Genomic DNA, 19766 nt, shown 5'->3' with positions numbered 1-19766 from the left:
GTGCAAGTGAAGATCCCTCACACTCTCCTGCTCTTCTTCCAGCCTGCAGTTGTACAGGCAGGTTTTTCTGACTCCCGTGTTGCCCGGCACTGCCACCCTGAGCAGTGTGGGTACACTTGAGTCCTGCGTGAAGCAGGCTGTAAAATGCTGCCTGGGCACAGAGGTGTTGCCCTGTGAAATGAGACCCAGGAACTACCAGTGTTCCGAGGTTTTCATGCACAACAGAACCAGCATAAAGATGCTCAAAGAAAGGTTCTAACTGAATTTTGCAGACCCAGGCTCTCCTGAGTCCCACCTCACCCTCTCAGCAGTATTATTTATCATTTATTTTTAGTTTCAATAAGAGGATCCTTCTTTATGATCATCCTGGTAATGTCCTTCAGGTTCAGAAATAATTTTATTTCAGATTATGTTATTAAAACCGTTTCTTTTTGGCTTTATTTACTAGGTGCTGCCTTGCAGAACATACTGAGATAGAGCTTGCAGGAAGCTGAGCATCCCCAGGAGCCCAGCCGTGAGGAACCAGAGGAACCAGCCCAGCTTTTCCTTGGTGGCAAAGAACCTCACCCCAGGACCAGTATCTTCCCCTTGGGTACGACTCTACTGACTGATTTTCTGAGGCCAATCCCAATGTGGAAGGATTCATGACTAATTTAATCAGCTTTTTATTTCTATGTGGACACCAGGTAAGGAAATAGTTGCTCTTCCGTTGGGATACGATGGTGACGGGAGTGGGGTTGGGATGTGTGATGAAAAAAGATATTTCAGAAGAATAAGAAAAAAGAAAAAAAAAAAGCCCATTGTTTGTGTGTCAAGTCTGCAAGTTCTGCATGACTTGTGAACCTCTCAGATCTGTGTCCTCTGAAATAATCTGGGGAACAGGGGATTGACAACTGCTTCCTGGGCCGTGTATGATGACTGCAGATTAATAAGGAAGATTGTTACCAGTGTCTGTCCTGAAGCAAGGAACCATTCAAGGCAAGCACTTAAAACAAGGTAATTAATGGTTTAGAACATTCTAAGTTGTGCACTGCTGAGAGGAAAAAAATGCAGACCATGCCCCAGTTTTTAACACGTTAACTTTTGATTTACTTTACTTGTTAAAAAATTACTTGCGTAACTGTTCTTTCAAGTGACACTAGTTACTTGGGAGAATTAGATTAAACATTTGCAAGTGTAAATATTCTGAAATGAAATATTTAAATTGTGCCACCAGAAGTTCTCAGTAAGTGCTAGACCTGGGTAGTTCAGGGTTGGGACCTGCATCAAAAGCCAGGTGAGAAGTGACACTGAGTTTTGTGTTGCCTTGCTCCAGCAGTTCTGTCTGAGCAAGTGGAGAACTGTTCCTCCCCTCTCTGCAGCCCCAAGCACCAGGCACTGGTGTAGGAGAAGCTCCAACTTTGCACAGGAAGGCTGCTGCAACCTGGGACCAGCCCTGCTCACTCGTGCATCGCCCGGGGTCATTGGCATCACCAGAAGGAGGTGGAAAAGAGAGACAGAGGCAGGCCTAGGTCTGAGAAAAATGGCATTAAACAGCACGTCATCCTTTTCTTGGTACTTGTTCCTGTGATTTATTTTCTCTGGAGGTTTCTGGAGCCCAGCAGGGAAGTGGAGCTTCCTTCCAGGTGTCTGTCACCTGGAGGGAGTAACCCAGGAGCACCAGCAGGAGCAGGACCCTTATTTCCTCCTGCCTGGCTGGGTGGCATCCCAGAGGAGGTCCTTCTGCAAGGGCTAGGAGGGAGATGAGTCCTGTAAGTGACCATGGGCAAAGGCCATCATAGACAAGTTGACTTTTTAGAGGTAATCTGGAATATTGATAATTGTTTTGCAATGCTGACTTGAATTTAAACCTCTACAAACATCCTACAGTATTCTGTCCCAGATCTCTGCAGTGGTTATATCAAAAAACAAAAGGACAAACACAGGGACTGAAACTATCCCTGGGCAGGGGGGGGGAAGAGTTATTTCACCAACAAGAATTCTATTTTGATTTCTAGGTGCAGTTACACAAGAGATAGAGGAGAAGTGGGACAAGGAGAACAAGAAGGAAGTCATCATCCAAGAGTTCAAAGGTAGGTGGCTGATCAAAGGTTAAATACAAGAAAAGGAATTATTCTATTCAAGTTAAAGGCAGGACATCATAACCTAAATAGATGTTTTGCTTCAATTAAAACTCTTGGAAAAGGCTTTTGTGATGTGGGTAAGTTCTCAAAGTCAGGCAAAGTTTATTTTTTATGGCTTGAAATGTTCAGTGGGCAGAGAGCGAGAGATTAGGCTGTCACTGCAGGGTGGGATGTCTCAATCTTCATTTGAAAATGTTTCTAGTTATGAAGGTGGAGGGCAGAACCGATCAGATCCATTCTACATGGCAGTGTGGAGAGGGAGTGGAAACACTTCATTTTCTAAGGTTAGAGAGGGAATAGGTAGGACCCAAAAAAGCCTTTTCTCAAGCCTGATGGCAGCACCATGAGCGGAAGGCAGAGGCTGGCAGTGAAAATGAGAAAAGGAGGAGCTGAGGGAGAGATCAGCTCAGTTGTGAGAGGTATTTCATTAAAGGAATAAGATGGAAACTTGGAGAGAGACAAAAGCTGCCTGGTATGAAAGATAACAAAACATCCTTCCCAAGCGTCCCTGCCTGCCCAAGAATGAACCTGGGAATGTTGGCTAGGAACAGACTAGTCTGAGAGCTTGTGTGTGCAGTGCAGGAGAGTCTGTTTTCATTCCTTATTTAGTACAAGGGAAATGTACAACTCTGAAGCATCAGGAGAGCCTGTGGCTGATGTCCTGCTGTGGGGACAGCCCGTTCCTGTGGTTGGCCGGGTTGGCCAAAGCCAGCCAGGCCCCTGCTGGCCATCCCTTGTCTCCAGGGAGTGGCCATGAGTGATCCCAATGCAGCAGAGAACAGTGTCACCCTCAAACAGCAAACCCAGCTGTGTTTCCTGACAGCACAGATCCTCCCAGAGCTTTGTTTTTTCCACCCCTGTCTGTTTTAATCCAAACGTCCCAGCACAAAGGGGAGGAGAGATGTGTCGGGTTGTTGTGAGGAACTGGGTAGATCAAACAGGAGACAACAGAGAGGAGAGAAAAGATGGTGCAGCTGTTATTTTAAATGACTGTGCTGAGTTGTGCTGGCTTGTCAGAGGCGGCAGAAAGTGTCAGTACAGATATTTATTAAAGATAAACTTGATGGTGTAAATATTGTTTAAAAATGCTACTTATTTTCTTACGCATTAAAAACATTAACAGAATTAAATATATTAGTGAAAGCAACGACAAAGTGAAGGAAGCAAAAGGGTTGGACCTGAGAAAGATTCTTCTCAATTTCCATTTGCTGGGTCCATGTCAAACACGTCCATGGCAAGTCACAGTGTGTTACTCCCCACTTCATTTCTGTTCATGAGGAAATAAGACAAGCCATCCAAGTTCTGTAATTTTTAGGCAGCAGCTCTTCTGGATTCAAACCAGCACTTTGTGCTCCTCAGTCCTAGACGTTTATCCAAATACCAAAACAAGGTACAAGGTTTTTTTCCAAGTGATCCATCCAAGTGATGGATCCTCACTCTACAAAGAGGCTGGACATGTTCTGTGTTATGCAGCAGATCCTCCAGCTCAGCTCTTCCCATGCCAGCAAAGAAAGCCACAGACCTGGAGGGACTCATCTAGACCAGGTTCTTTGCTCTTCTCCATCCCTGTGGTATTTTTAAGGCACAGTTTATAGCAAATAATGTTGCTAAAAATTACTTTTGGGACCGTTCTGCCTGAATGTCTCTTTTCTTTGCCTTTCCTGCACCAAGTGCTCAGTGCAAATGGCTTCAAGTTTTTAAAAGAGCTGGAATTTATTAGTATCAGCTGCTTTATGTCCTGACCCTGAATTCCAGGGGTTATATCCGTGGGATGAAATGGTGCAGTATATCCACCTGCAAGGTCTCATGAGTTTATTAAAAGGGAACCACTGGTCAGAGAGCATTTCTGAATTGCTTATTACATAATGATTATTGTGTGCATAATGCCTGGAATGCATTAAAACTTCAGCTGAAATTACTCTGAATTTGAGAACAACCCTATAGTAAGTTTAAAAACCTTTACATAATAGAATTTAAAATATTAATAATTTAAAGAATATATATAGTGTGTGCATGTGTTTACACTTACACATGCACTTACTAATTGTCTATGTGTAGCACATACCAGATGTGTATTTAAACACATCCTTCCCACGTAGGATAATTAGGTGTGTTTTGTCCCATTGGATTAATTTTTAAAGTTTCAATTTCAATCCATCATCGATCAGAAATTCGTAACAATTCATGAGATGTTGGCTACTCAGCTGGTTTACTACAAAATTTGGAAGCAGGAAGAATCCTTTAAATGAATCCTTAGCACAGTCACTAAAGGTTACTGCTGCCTCTGACAGCAGTTTCTGCCCATCAAATTTAATTTTAAACAGGCTTTACCAATCTGTTTAGATCACATGCTGCACTCTTGGGGTACAAAGAGTCTTTAACATGAATTACTATTATAGTAAATATAGAGCAACATTTCCCATAGTGAAATCCACACTCAGGGGCCAACATTCACTAGTTAACCTTGACACTTCAGGTTTAATTGTACAACTTTGGATCAAAACACAAGGGAACATAAATGTCTGGCTAAAGTCATAAAGAAAAAACAAACAAAAACCACCTTCAAATGACTTTTGCAAGTACCTCAGTATTTTATGGATCAACAACTTGAAACATAGTTTCATGCTAAATCAATATTCTGAAAACATTTACTTCTGCTTGGTCTGGCCTCAAATACTTCTCTGTTGCAGTGACTTAGATAGGCATAATTAAAAGTAAGATGAAAGTGAAATCTGGGCAGAATTATGGCCCCAAATCCATGTAGGTAACACCAAAAACATCTTTTTTTACAAAATTTGGCAAGGATTAAGTCAGCCAGAAATTCTACTCTGAGAAAACACAGAGTTTGAATTCAGTTCTCAGTTTTGAAAGATGAAGTTACACTGTTAAAAACACAGATTTGTGCACCACCTGGAGACCTTGTAGTTGGCCTCCAGCAACACTGAAACGTATCTGTTCTATACACATCATACCTTGATAGGAACTGACTGTAACTGGTATGGTTGTTTAGTAAAAAGTATTCTCAAGATGACACTCTGAAAACTGAAAAAATGAGAGATGGTCTTGAAACAATGAGAAGATTCAGCAGTTTGGCCAGTGTCAGTTTGCAGGCATTTTATCTCCACTGCACAGTGTAGTTTTTGCCTAATTCCAGCTGAAGCTTGGTGATTGTCAGGAGCTGTGAAACAAACAAACAAACAGTTAGTAACTCTGTCCTGAGGATCCACTGCTTTGTCTGTGTGCAATAGAGAGTATGGTGGCTTCTCATTCTTCCAGGCTACAAGAATTCATTCCCCTGCCTTTCATGTTTGTGTCACAGTAAACACAGTTTAACCACCTTAGATTTGGGATGTCTGATGATGAGGCCCTGAGCCCTTCCCTTCATTCAGAGGGCCTTTTAGAACTGAGGTTTCTTTTTTTTTCCCATCAAGAAAGTCAACAGCAGAATGAAATCCTTCCATTCTTTTTTACATTTTTAAACCCATCTTTTTTTTGTTATGCACAAAACTTATGTAAGTCCTGACTTCCCAAGAAAGAGTGAAAGAACAAAGACTTAACAGAATACTGGATTTCAAGGGAAGGGTGGTAAGACCCCAGTACTAGAGGAGGTTGGGCAGTCTCCCTCTACCAGAGAACTGGCAAGACTGAAAACCTCAGCAGCTGTGTTTGGATTTGGAAGCTGGGGAAAGGCAGCACAGTCCCGCCCTGACCAGCTGCCCTAAGGAGGGCTTGGCTGGATTGCCTAGAGAAGGGGGTGGTCCCTGGGCAGCCCAGCCCATGCAGAGGTGGATCGTGGTGCTCTGATCTCGGGGAAAGGGAAGCTGGGAGCTTTAGAAGAAGTGGGATTTCACTCCTACATGTGAGAACCCTGGGCTGCAACACCCACAGCCAAGATGGGACTTGGCAGGGGAAGGAAGAGTGGGAGGCAAATAGGGCTGGGAAGTGGAATTGTTGTCAGACGAGGCTGACAATAACAGGGTCTTGAAGAGATTATGAACATTGCTTTTCTTCTTTCACATCCCACAGAGTAGAAACCAAACACAAAAGAAAATCCACCACTTTCCCACTGTCAGAGGTGCTTGGGGTTCCTTGACAGGAATTTCTGTGCTTAAAAGCTCTACCACACTGACTGCACAACATGAACTGTCTATTATGTAGCCATTACCTGACAGCAGCTTGTGTGCCTCACTGAAATATAGAGATGGTAGGACAGCTGAGAGCTGCATCTCCAGAAGTTGAGGAGCACACAGGCATTACCCTGCATCTGGCAGCTCACCTTCTTGGCTGTGTTGTAGTTCATGATATGAGAGGAGGGGATGGTCCCGCCGTTCTGTGACACGGTCACCTGCTTGACACTGGTGGGAACTCCCAGGACTTTAATCTCAGTGAACTTCAAGTTGTTTGGGTCAGTGTAGCCATGATGGGAGACCTGGATATCTAAAACAGTCTGAAAGGAAAAGGCAAAAAAATCATGGAGATTGTCATTTGACTGGTACAAGTCCTCCTGTGCTTTTCAGTTGCTCTCCTCTCTTCCTATGTATCTATTTATAGGCAGCAAGCACTGCACGGACAAACCTTTCCTGCACTGTCACAGGGACAGCAGTTTTGCCTCATCTGGCTTCTCTGAGGCCTGATCCAGGCTCTGCTTTCCCTGGTTTATGCCCTCCCAGAACAGTTCCTCCCCCCCAGCGTCTCCTTCAGCACCCACAGGTCCTCTCCCATCTCCAGTGGCTGTGATTTTAGGTTCCTTTAGAGTGGGCCCAGGTCCAGCAGGTTGCTTGATTCACAACCCCTTTCATTAGGATTTTTCTTACCAACTTTTATAAGAGCAGGAAAAGGTGCATTTATCTTACATCATCTCTTTGTAACTGCAAATACTGAGAATTAGCAAAACATACTTCTCTTCCTTAGCAATTAACATCCAATTATTTGACAAAGACAGAATTAATGAGAAGAAAGAACAGTGTGGGTAAAATTAGAAGACATTCTGGCACCTTGGAAAACTAATGAAATAAGAAAGTGTATTTTCTGTTACAAAAAGAAAAAGCATTACTTTAAAACCTTTTAAACCAAAGTCCATATAATTACAGTCTAATTTAATTGCAGCTACTCAACTGGCTATGATAAAAACTGAAACCCAACATCCTAGAAATGCCAGTTCATTGAAATCCTGTTCATTGACCTGGTTACCCAGGAATGCCTGCCAGGTTTCTGTGTTGAAGAAGAAAGGAAAAGCAATCCTGCCCTGAGGCAGCAGCTGCTGATTTTCCTGGCATAGCTGTTCTGACCCATCAACATGCTCCAGATGCTCTGCCCTGATGTGGGCTTTCCCTTGATAGAAACCATTTATGAAATAAACTTGTCCTTCAGAGTTATATCAGAAATTACAGTGCCATAAATGTACACCCTGTCTAACAATATTGGTATCTTTGGAATCATTCTTAACATTGTTCTTAACACAGTTTAATTGTATTACTTGCAATCTATTTGATTATGAGGGTGAGGTATCTAGACATGAGGAAATCCCAAATTAAAATACCTATAGTTATATGTAGAATAGTAATCACTTAAGGTGATTATTCAGACACTATGAGATAGCATGACATACCTTATTAGCAGTAAATGATGTTAGCAGATACACACCATCTTCATATGCATCTGTTACAGAAAAGGAAAAATAAAATATATTCATTATTCACCTTAGTTAACACATTATCAACATTGCAGTTCAAGATTTGTGTCCACATTATATACAAGTATTTGGTGTCTGTACATAAAGTTATTTATTTCCAGGAGACACAGGCTTTTAGACATAAAATACTTTCTTGTAGGACTGCATGTTATTTAAACGAGGTCAAAATAAGAATGTTTCAGAGGTTGGATGCAGAAGAAGCAACCAAACAGCATTGGGAAGATCAAGGGTGCTAAGACTAGCCAGAGAAAAACATTTCTCACTGGAGAAGGCCCTGGAGTTGTTTCCCACGTCCAACTCTATCCACTGTCCAGTGACGTGACTGTGACAGAAGTTGCTGTTGCAGATTTTTATCAACTATTCATTTCATCAATTATTCAGCACTAAGTGCACTCCAGGTAGTGCTGATAAGCTTGGGCATTGTAGGCTCTTGCCTTTCTGCACTGCCACAGGCAGATGACAGGCATCCTGGTGAGAGGGACCTTGCAATCTGTGCTAATTTCATTTCTCATCAGATTTCCATAAATGTAACCATCATTTCTGAATTCCAGTGCTGGGCTGTATGTGAAGCACCTCAAAAACACCAAGAGCATCCTGCAAACTTCCCTGCACATCATTATGCAAAACAGCACCATTTGCTGCACTCCCTGCAGTAGCCTGGGGTGAGAGCTCATTGTTACTGCAAGGGCAATAAACCCTGGATGGAATGGATAAACAACATTTAAGGATCTCTTGTCTGAAGAGGATTTAAATTGAGTAATGTTGAGGAAATGAGTTAAAGCTTCCCACATAATCTATGGTTATGGTTCCCATAGGTTTCAGGACAAAGCTTTGATATCTTTGTTGCCTTAGGTCCAGGGCACAGTTTCCTTTATACAACGTATTAATTCTGTAAATCATAGCATGGTGCTGTTTACATCAGGAAAAATCATTTTGCTATAATGCTGATCTGAAGGTTTATTTGAGTTTTGTCTCTGATGGCCTGTCCAGGTACATCTTCCAGAGACGTGATTGCTTTGGCCAGAGTCCATCATTTCCATCTGCTCCTAATGCTCCTTCTCAAGACACCCCACATGACACTGAGGACTTCTGAGGCAGAAGCAACCCCCAGCACTTCATGTCCAGGGTGATGGTGAGCAATGCACTTCCCTGCAGCTTGGACTTCCCACATGGACAACTGTGTCACTGTGGACAACTGCAGACAGGAGAGCTCCTAAGACAGCTCCTGAGCATTATTTGGGGTTTCAAGTTCCAGTTCACACCCTGGAGAATTTTTGTCTATTTTAATTTGGGCTTTGAATATCTCCAAGGATATTGAAGGCCCAGCAGCCTCTCAGGGCATCCTATTGCAGTGTTTGACCATCCTCTAGGCCAAGACAGGACTTTATGAAGGCAAGGAGCACCATACATACCGATGCGAACCCCGTCATCCCAGTACAGCTGTCCTTCTGCAAACTGGTTGTCATTCAAAGCCACAGTGAGGCCCAGCGGGTTCTTCCGGCTATGGAAAACACAGGAATGTTTCCTCACTTTCCTCAGCCAATCACATTTCATATCTAGCAAATGTTAGATTTTTAAAGAGAGATTCTGTGCCACTCAGTTGATCTCCCACACCCATCTTCCTAAGCCATTAAATTAAAGGAGACCATCTGGAGGAAACCAGAAAATCAGTCATGAAGCTTCTCTGAGGGCTGGCAGGATTTAGATGGAATTGTGCAAAACTACATTTTTAAATTTTCAGTTAACTTACCTGTAATAAGTTGTGTTAGCAGGTGTTTGCCAAGCAAGGATGTGTCCCCCTCGGATATGCAGGTTGATGTGGTCCAAAGGAGTTGGTAAAACTTTGAATTGTGCCCTAAAGCCAATGTCTTCATCCTAGTTACAAAACAAACAAACAAAACAAAACAGTAAGCTACTCGATTGCTCTCACTCTACAGGGATTTTTTTAGAGTGAAATTATCATGTTTTGCTGGACAGATTAATTAGGAGTTGTTACTGCAGCAGTAACTACATAGTGCTTTTCTGAGAAAGAGCAGCTGGGCTGTAGGTGACAGCAGCTGGACCAAAGGGGCCAGCCAGGTGAAATACACACATCTGGTTAATGAAGTGATGGTTGGTGCCTGTTACCAAAGCTCTTCTTATTTTCTGTGAAGATGATGTGGCTAAACCTGTTTTGTCTTTCTTCTTTCCAGCATTCCTTACAAACATTCTGTTTTTTGAGGGTTAAAAAAGTCAACAGAAGGACTTCAAACTAAAGGGATTATTTCACCGTTTAATTTCCCTTAAGTGTGGTCATGTTGTTACCCATTATTACACAGGGATCAAGGATTTTTTTAATCAGCTCTGAAGATGTTACAGGGCTAAGAACTGATCCTGAATATAAGTTTGTAAAAGGGAGAGGGAGGGCTCACACCTCCACCCTCAGCACACCCTGCTGCTGTCTGAACTGCACAGTGAAGAAGACAGATCAAATGTCATTTATAAATTGACTTACTGTGTAGTAATCGTACCAGCGGGCCCCGGGTATGTAAGCATTCACTGCCACAGCACCCTGCAATGAAACACACCTGGCTTAGGTACCTTAAATCAAAAAGTGGAGTTTAGCTAAAGTGAATTTCACATTTTTCATAAGTACCTTTTGCATCACAGGGCTGATGAGCAGTGCAGGGCCCCAGAGGAACTGCTCATAGATGTCCCAGGTGGTTCTGTCTTCCACAAACCTGCAAGTTAAGAGAACTAAGATTAGGCATCGGACGCTGAGCTTTTCCAGAAGTGTTCCTTCTTTAAGATTTATGTATAAATTGAATCTACTATACCTAGTATTTCCTCATCTTCATTCTAGTATTAATAAGTCATCGATTAATTAATGCTTGTCAGGAATACAGAGATGAATGCAAGAGAAATGCAGGTTACTGCTTAGCTTCCTTTTGTTGCTTTGCATTTGATTTCAGGATATTTAGATCACAAAACTCAGAAGCTCCACTGTGCTTGGCAGTTATTAGCAATGGTAAGAGCAGGTAGTGGACAGACTGGGAACTGCTTTCTGATTTGTGCCACTCTTTTCTTGGAGAGTCACTTTGAGAAAAACAAGTTAATAAATGCAAACAACTTGGTGTTCCTCAGCCAGTCCAGGAATGTACCAGACTACATCCCTCAGCAGAAGGAGTTGAAGCTTTTGCAAGGATTGCTCCTCCTGACCAGGAACAAAGGTGGCTTTGTGTGTCTAACATTCCTTTAAAAAATCAGCTAGATCAGCTCAGGCACACAGACAAAAAAGGCCATTTTTTCCCTGCAAAACTCATATGGTTTGTGGCAGAATTCCCTCTTTTTTGATGATTTTTTTGGTGCAGCTTTTGCTTTGCAACATTTGTTTTTTTTATTCTACCCATTCCCAGGATCAGGTGAAACTTTTTTGTTGCTTCCTCCCAAAGTGGTTACTGGTGAGCTTTAAATATTACTCCTTGAGAAGCAAATGTTTAATTTTGTGTAATGAAAAATGGAGAACTGGTGCTGTTATTGAAAGATCATATTCTCAATATTGTATTTTTTTTTTTTTAACTAAAACTTTACTGTTAGAAGAATTATAACTACTTTTAGTGGAAATTCCTGTTCCAGAGAGCAAAGGAATCCCACTTACTCATGGAGCATGGGGCGGACCACAGTGGTGCCGTGGGCGTGGGCTTCGTACAGTAATGTGTAGAGATAGGGCAACAGGGTGTATCTGATGTTCAGCACCTTCCTGGAAATATCCTCAAATGTTGAGTTCCAGGAAACAGGATCTTGCCTCTGAAAGAGAAGAGAGCACAGCAGTCAAGCAGCGTTGTTTTGTTCAGAAAACCTAAAAAAAACAACCCCAAGAGCAAAAAAGCCAAAGAGCAGGTAAAAGAAATTGCTAATGTTTACAAGACATTTAGCATCTCTTCTCTTTCATGTTATTTTTCTCTCCAGCCTCCACAGAACCTGTTAGCATCAGCAGTTACCAACCCTGCATCAAAACCAACACAGCAAGACAAAGCTGAGGAAATTTCTCCACTGAACTTGAGCACATTTATTTATTTATTCTTCAGTCAAGGACTAAGTGACACTAAAGCAGCAGGGATCACTGTCAGCCCTAAGAGGGGAGCTAGAGAGAGGGAAGGTGAGAGGACATGGAGGGAAGACTGTAAAAAATTCTGAATGCCAAGTGTCCCAAAGGCACATCCGAGTGGATACACTTCATTATGCCTCTTTTCTGCAGGCAGCACTCAGGGCTTGCAAGACAAGACCAAAGCACTCATGACTCATGTCAGGAGCACTCCCAATTTTTATTAAATGTATTTGCACAAAACCTTGGCAAATTGGGTAAGACTGCAAGCAACATGATAGCCCTGAATCTGCATTTTTAAAGGCTCTCAAAGTCCTATCGGAAGGTGCTGCAGCAAGATAAAGCACAGGTCTGAAAAGGAGCCTTTAATCCATTAGATATATGCCATATAAACTGCTCTGCTCTGCTGGACCTGAAGCTTGAAGTGGAATAGAAGAGCTGTTTCCATTTTTTTAAAATTTTCCAGATATCTTGTTTTACAGCTTTCTACCATGTAGTCCTTAGCCAGCACAGATCTACATTTAGGCAATTCTTTCCCTTTACTCTTAAAAGAAAGACAGTATCTGATGGTGGCAGAAACTGCTGAGTCCTGCTCCAGAATCTCACTGCACTGGTTCATTTTCTCTTTTCTTGTATAATTATGGACAATTAAGGTTGAGAGCACTAAGGTCAGTTTTGCTCCTTTAAGTGTGTTTGCCACAGAAGTGCTCTCTTTTAGTCTGACTGGTGTCGTGTACAGAAAATGGCAGGCAGGGAAAAAGAGATAGCAGTTGGATTCAGGCAAAGCAAACTTTGCATGTGCTTCCTTCACGTGGCCCAAATCCCAGAGCAGCCCCTCTGTGGGCATAAAACCTCCTGGGTGAGGGGGAGGCTTCCAGCAGAGCTAGCTTATAAATAAAGACATTTGATAAAGAGCCAAATGTGTTTTTTCTCATCCAGTTTTTGGAATGTAGGGTGTTTGGTTTTTTTGTGGCAGGCCAACTTGTGCAGTGTTGTGGCTGGTCTCTAGGTGTGTGTATGGCAAAAGCCCAGCCCCCAACAGCCATTAAGAAGTTGCCTCTCACCCTGGTTACTTTCTCATTGTGGTTCCTCGAGTATGGGTAGAAGGCGCCCAGCAGCGTCCAGCGAACGCACAGCTCGTACTCTGAGTCTTTGGAGAAGCCACAGATGTCAGCTCCTGTCTGAAAGTTTAAAAATTATCCCGTTGGAATGCTATAAATTCTTGTACAGCATCAAGATAATAAAATATAAAGTAATAACTCATTAGCTTACATAAGATATTCCAAAGAGACTGAACTCCATCATACCTGAAAGGAGAAATAATTCAGCGTTACTGGCTGGTTGTTTTCCCTCTCAATGTGGAATGAGAAGAAGAAACCAAACACAAACCCCATGATTTCTCTAATGTATCATGTGTTTCTGCTGCAGAAAGAGAAGGGAGATGGTTGCTCAGGAGCAAACAAAGAAACAAATAGCAGGACACTGGGTCCTGGTTGACTGATCCCAAAGAAATAAAAGAGCTTCCAAAAACCGATGCAGAAGGAAAGAAGTAAAGAAGGAATTGGCCACCAGTGCTTGTTGCTGAAGGGCTTAACTCAGCAAAACCACATGAATACTGAGAGCAAGCAGATGAAGGAAAAGACCTGACTGGACACAGTAAACTGAACACACGTCCTTTTCCTTCTACTCACCAATGACTGACTTGGCTAGCTGATCCCAAGCTGCCGTGTTGTCACCCAGCCAGTGTCCTGCCCACCGGCCGCTGCTGGGGTACGTGGAGCGGCTGACAACGATCCCACGCTCCTTGGTGGCACTTTGCACAGCTCTGAGAGTGAAAGGACACAGGAAAAACCCACTTTACATGAGAAATACTAGGTGAGAACTTACTAGGTAAGATCCTCTTTGAGGATAAACACAAGGGCTTCTGTTTTCACAGAGAAGGGCAGCACTGGTGCATGGCTGTGCCTCCATCCAATCCCGAGGTGCTCTGCACAGCAGGTCCCTGGGATTCACACCTACACAGAAGCTCAGCAGTGTCAGCCAACCTGCAGCTGGAGAGAACTGGCAGAACAAGGAGGTGCTAAAATACAGATTTGCAGCTCAGGATAGCTATTTTGTGGGAAAATAGGTATGTGGCCCAACTTGCACCTTTACTAAGGGCTTCATGATGTGATCCAGGGCACATCATTCCTTTCTTAAAGTACCTGAAACCTTCCAGCAACATGGAAAATTTAACAAAACTTATGCCAGGATCGCAAGGGGGGAAATAAATGTTCCAGGAATAATTGACTCTGGTTGCCAAAAAACAACAAAGAAAAAAGTCATGGCTCTGTGGTCACTTCAGAAACACCAAGATGCCATCAATATGAAATGACCAGCATGGATTTGTCTCAGAGTAAACAAAACAAGAGTTTTTCAGGCAGAGGAAGGTTACAGACCTCGCAGCTGAGGAGTGACTACCAGTGTGTGTGATCACCTTGGCACTAGCTGACCTCTTGGTCTGATCACATTTGGCCTCCTCAAAGCAGCAGACACTTCTACGAGCCATTGGTAACCATTTGAGGGTGGTGGGACTTACTAGTCTTCCTCAAATTAGAGGCAAAACCCTACAGGGTGGGAAACGTGCAGGTGCTCTGGTTTGGGAGACAGAAGGACACCTGCAAGGACTGCCATGGCCTCTTCCAGATGCTCTGGCACTCAAACCCTCTAGCCTTGCCCAGGATCATTGCTATTGGGAGGGCAGACTGACTTGCCAACAACTACCCCATACCTCAATAAGCAATAATAATAAAAATGTATCATAAAATAAAGCCTTGGCCATTGCCACAAAGTACCTGCAAAGGTAGCCAAGTAAGCTTTAGGGAAATAACTGCTTTGAGGAGAATTTATGGTTTCTCGTGGCTCTGCCAAGGCTACAAAGCACCTTTCTCTGCTGGTCTCTGGGCTTTGTGACTGCTGTGGATTCCTCACTGCTCCATGTTCTCAGCAGAATTCCCTTGCAGCCCTGCACATGTACTGTGAATCATTCCAGCAAACTACTAAACCACAACGCTAGTGAGAAAGCTACACTGAGACAATGACACTGCTTCACAAGCATTGCCTAAGCAGCTGCTTCAGTAAGGCACTATTTATTTATTTCTCCACAGGATTTGCAGCTTTAGTGACATTATAATTACAGCAAAAACACACCAGTCACTTAAATTACCATAGTAATTAAACTAGACTAATGTGCTGTAATTATTTCTTCCAAGACAAACAGTAAGTTTTCTAATATGTTTTATTTCTTTGTAAAGTTGTTTCAAACATTTTCAACCTCTGCTTGGTTTACTCTCCTTCAACCGTGATTTGGAAAGTGCTGCTAGAATTTCAACTGTAAGGAAAGTGTATGTTGTGTGCAGAACTGCTCCAGGATGAGCAGGAACAGAGTGTTTTGCTGACTGAGGTGGCAGCTCTGCTTCAGGACCAAGCCACCTGTGTCCAGGAAAGGCTCTTGCTCACATCACAAAGCCCAAATTTACCTCCAGTTACTACATTCTCTAGTAAGGGTTCTGGCTTTCAAATCTATGCAAAAGCCCTGTCACAAAGCAACAGCATTAAGTCAATGGGCAGAAGCTCCCTCTGTTTAACAATGGGAGAATAAAAAATTACATCATTACATTAGAAAACTGATGTTCATTTTTAAGTTACAGGCTTTTGTGAGTTTTGCATGCAAATGACTATTTTCTCTGGATGGTTTTGTATAGAGTAAATTATTACTACAACTTTACTTGCACAAATGCTTCTTCAGTTACTACCTAAGAATACACTGGGACACCCACCTCACCTTCTGCACATCCTTTCCTGCAGCTCAGGTCCCTGCACCCTGCTTGCACCACAGGTGAGATCAGTGTGCTACCTGACCAGTACCAACACTGGAGTAACACCAGCTGCAAGAGGTACAGCCCTGCTGGGAAAACTTGAATAGCAAACTTCAGTTCTAGCTGAATCAAGGAATCAAAGATAGTAGGGTGAAGGAAAGATTTCCCAGGCATGTCACATAAACTGTTGAAAGTTTTGGCCATAAGAATGCAGACACAAAATACATATTTTTGAGATGAGAAAGTATGTAAACTTCACTTACTCTAGGGTAGGTTTTGTTTGTGACCATCCATAAAGACTGTGGACATCATAGTGTCTCACTGGGGTGCCATCTGGAAGATACTGTTGGCCTTCCATGCATGGAGTTTTGACAGTTAATCCATCTGACCTGTATCCCAAATCTAATGGAAAGAGAACAAAAATACTTTTTAATTATGACCATTCAATACTTTTAGTTTCTTTTTCTTCATTTTCATCATCTCATTGGCATGTATACTGCAATTTATTGCTTTATAAAAGTAGCATTTCCAAAATGGAATATTCCTTTGTAGGCATCTGGGGCTGTCAGTGTGCTAATAACTCAGTTACAGATGCTCTTGCTGGAGAAGCTGAAAGAGTAAATGGAGTCAATACAAATTCAGAAGATATTGCAGATCTTTGTAAACACTGTCACATCATCCAGAGAAACAAAAATGGGGGGGGGGGGAGGTGTGTGTGTGGTCTATGTCTGAGTGTAAAGTTCCTGACAATTCCTGAGAAACCAGTCATTGTAACTCCAGACAACAGTAAGCAACAGGAATATGCCAATAAACCACTAATGATACTTTACACGTGTACTTAAGTGAAGCCAAGCTAAGTATTTCAAGTATTTGATTGTACAGACATGGTAATGAGAGGAGGCACAAGAATATTTTCTAAATTTGTAATTAATTGCATTATTCATCTGAGAAAACTGCAAGAAGAGAACTCCATTCTCTGCCATGCCCAAAGCAAAGCACCTGGCTAGAAAACAGGTATCAAAGTCCATATGCAGGCAAGCAGCTGAAAAGCACTTTATTTTTAAAAGCTGCCATGCAGTTACTGCTCCCCCTGAAACAGATAAGCTGAAATGTGCCATAATCTCAGCAAGAAAAGGGGCACTTGTAGTTAGGAGTTGTGGTTTTCTACACCTAACTTCAGGCATTTATGCCACATAAGAAATTATGTAGAAACCAGAATGAAAACTGGATTGGGGAGTGATCAGACTCACGTGGCATGTATGGTGGCATGTTGAGGAGGTCATTTCTGCAGCCACCAATGGCACCATTCATAAGAGCTGCTGGTTCATTCATGTCCTGAAAACAGAGAGCAAAATCTGAGTGTGTTTGCTTCAAACCTACAACACACACTAAATAATAAATTACAAACAAGCAGCCTTGTAGAAGTCCTCAGGAGCCCTTGCAGCTCTGGTCTCAGTCTGCTGTTCCATGTTTTCTTGACACATTCACAAAGTGTTGCAAGGGAAGAACAGGGAGTCTGGGCTCTGTTTCCCCTCTGCAAACAGGGTCACAGCAGAGGAAAAAAATGTCACAATACCCCAAGGCACTGCAGCTGTAAAACCTAGAGCCAAAGTGGTTCTACCTGGTGCTCTGCTGTTTTTCATTTTATTTCATGGCAATTTAATGCCAGACACCCCCAGAGCTCCAGCAGCAGAACGAGTACAGTGGAATATGGTGCTTTCTGCAGAGAAAAAAAATCCAGTAATCCAATGCATTACTACACTTACAATCCACAGGCCATCAAACTTGATGCTTCTCGAGGGGTCGGTGGGATTGTTGTAGAACTCCAGGATTTCTCTCTTCCACCAGTTCACTGTGGAATTGCGGAAGAAGTCTGGGAAAGCAGTATGTGCTCCATAGAGCTGTAAAAACAGCAGGAAAATTAAATAGCTGCAGGATTGAAGGCACCTCACTGTTTAAACGTTGGCATTTGTTTTAAAAATTTGAAAGTTTAAAAAAAAATATTAAAAATTGTTCACAATTTTTTTTTGGCTCTGCTAGGAAGGCCAGCAGTTTGTTCCTCCCACAAGATTTATCAGTTCACTGTTGTTTTCCTTAATTAAAGTGCTGCTCTGTTTATATTTGAGTCCATAACCAAACCAAATCAATACTTACCTGTATTTGGGTGGGCAGAGGCAGTGACTCATTGATTTGTACATTGGGAAGAAACGGCCAGACCTGACAGGACAAAGAAGATTTTAAAATAATCAGACCACCCTGAATAGAAACTGAGCATCAGCAACAGAGAGATAAACCCATTGTTCCCTGATATCTGTGTGAACGATAACACAAGCTGAAGCCAGTTCAGTTTGCAGTGCTTATTCAATGTGTCATTTCCAGCCAGGCATGAAGGAGCCTTTCCCCCTATGGCTCACACTGAAGTCCAGGCTGGCATGTGGCTGGATGGAGCCTCTACTGTCACCAGCTTTTTAAGAACAGTACCTTGGAATATATGATGTCATTGGTATTGGGCCACTTTATGAACACATCATCCTGCACACCTCTTGAGAAGGGAGGATAATTGGTTTCATTTCCAGAGATGCCTGGATCCTGCAATTACAAACACTTTTACCCTAATACTAAATAAAAAATAAAAAAAGTTTAGAAATGCAGTTGAATATATTCTGCATTCTGCAATGATACATTGACATTTAAAACCAGTATTCAAAACTGACCAGGATAATGATAAATCTCATTCCTTCTTCTTTTATTTTGTTAATCAGAGCAGGTAATCCAGCAAAGTGTGGGCTGATGGTGAAGTCCATTTGCCTTTCCATGTGGTCAATATCAACATATTGGACATCCTGCAGTTCACAAAAACAGTTCATGCATATGATTATTATTTTTTTTTCCCAAATACATACTTACTGAAAATCTGCCAAAATAAGCAAAGTACTGAACTTTTGAACTGTAAAATTGGAAGCAGCTAAAGTGAAGGCTGAAGTCATTAAATTAATATGACACAACCTATCAGCAAGTCCAATACAAAATAAACCTTTCACTACTGCATCTAGTCTGAGGGTAGAAATTAATATCTGAGAGAGAGAAAAGTCCTGGATTTCAACATGTGTAAGTACACAGAAACTGCACATATGCTACCATATCTATAAGGGAATAGGTGTTCTGTATTTAAACAGTGATGTTAATTACATTTAAACTGAAGTCACATTTGATTTACAGTAGAGTTTTGTTAGATCTATGTGCTATTCCAACTTTCCCAACAACAACCTCTGCCAAATCAGAGCTGACTTGGCACAGAACAACCTGTCACTGCAAGGATGCTGCTGATTTTCTTTCCTGCTTGTTGCTCTTGTCCATCACTGCTCTGTCACAGCCAGCATGGTGAGAGCACAGGACTGACTGAGGCACCTGAGTGCTTTGTGATGAATGATAAGGAAAACAAAGCAGCTTAGAGCCTACATTTAACAGCCCAGAGTGTGCAGAGATGTTAAACTCTGGCATAAATCAGTCTGCTCCTCTACCATGGTGGTGGGGTTTTTTGCTTGGTTTTTGATTTTGTGATTAACTGGTCTTAGATAATACTATGAAGCCAGAAGTTCAGGCATGAGCTGAAACATTAATGCTAGCAGCATACATAGGGAATCCTGGCTGCCTTCATGCTCTCCACCAGCTGGGCAATTTCTGAGTCGTTGCTGTATCCAAAGCGGCACAATTGGAATCCCAGAGCCCAGTAGGGTGGCATGACAGGTCGTCCAATCAGCTAGAAAGGAGACAGAGCATTTGTGGTGGGTAGGTGAAAACGAAACAATCCAACCAACCTAAAACCAGCATTAGGCTGGTAAGGATCTTACTTCAGTGTACTCCTGGACAACAAGTTCTGGTGTTGGGCCCAAAACCATGTAGAAGTCGAGAATTCCTCCAGTGGTGCGGTACGTCAGGGCGGGGGTCGGCTGGAATGTCACATCTGGAGAGGGAGGAGATGAAATGAGACAAGGATGCCTGGATTCTCC

General features: G+C 42.4%; 1 protein-coding gene across 1 annotated transcript in view; it reads right to left on the bottom strand.

Annotated features, from left to right (window-relative positions):
• Positions 1-3153: 3153 nt before the first annotated feature.
• SI (sucrase-isomaltase) overlaps positions 3154-19766 on the bottom strand; it is a 51501-nt gene continuing 34888 nt past the window's right edge. The window contains exons 30-48 of the mRNA XM_051626269.1: positions 19608-19720; positions 19391-19516; positions 18471-18599; positions 18238-18345; positions 17911-17973; positions 17523-17657; positions 17007-17091; positions 16020-16158; positions 13591-13724; positions 13172-13206; positions 12964-13080; positions 11453-11601; positions 10451-10535; positions 10310-10366; positions 9566-9690; positions 9228-9316; positions 7732-7781; positions 6400-6570; positions 3154-5301 (exon numbers count right to left, since the gene is read on the bottom strand). Of these exons, the coding sequence (XP_051482229.1) occupies positions 5239-5301; positions 6400-6570; positions 7732-7781; positions 9228-9316; positions 9566-9690; positions 10310-10366; positions 10451-10535; positions 11453-11601; positions 12964-13080; positions 13172-13206; positions 13591-13724; positions 16020-16158; positions 17007-17091; positions 17523-17657; positions 17911-17973; positions 18238-18345; positions 18471-18599; positions 19391-19516; positions 19608-19720 (1973 nt within the window). The 3' untranslated portion in view covers positions 3154-5238. The remainder of the gene's footprint in view (positions 5302-6399; positions 6571-7731; positions 7782-9227; positions 9317-9565; positions 9691-10309; positions 10367-10450; positions 10536-11452; positions 11602-12963; positions 13081-13171; positions 13207-13590; positions 13725-16019; positions 16159-17006; positions 17092-17522; positions 17658-17910; positions 17974-18237; positions 18346-18470; positions 18600-19390; positions 19517-19607; positions 19721-19766) is intronic.

The sequence above is a fragment of the Apus apus genome, chromosome 8 (assembly GCF_020740795.1).
Source record: "Apus apus isolate bApuApu2 chromosome 8, bApuApu2.pri.cur, whole genome shotgun sequence".
Lineage (NCBI taxonomy): Eukaryota > Metazoa > Chordata > Aves > Apodiformes > Apodidae > Apus > Apus apus.
This window is presented reverse-complemented; position numbering and strand designations above follow the sequence as displayed.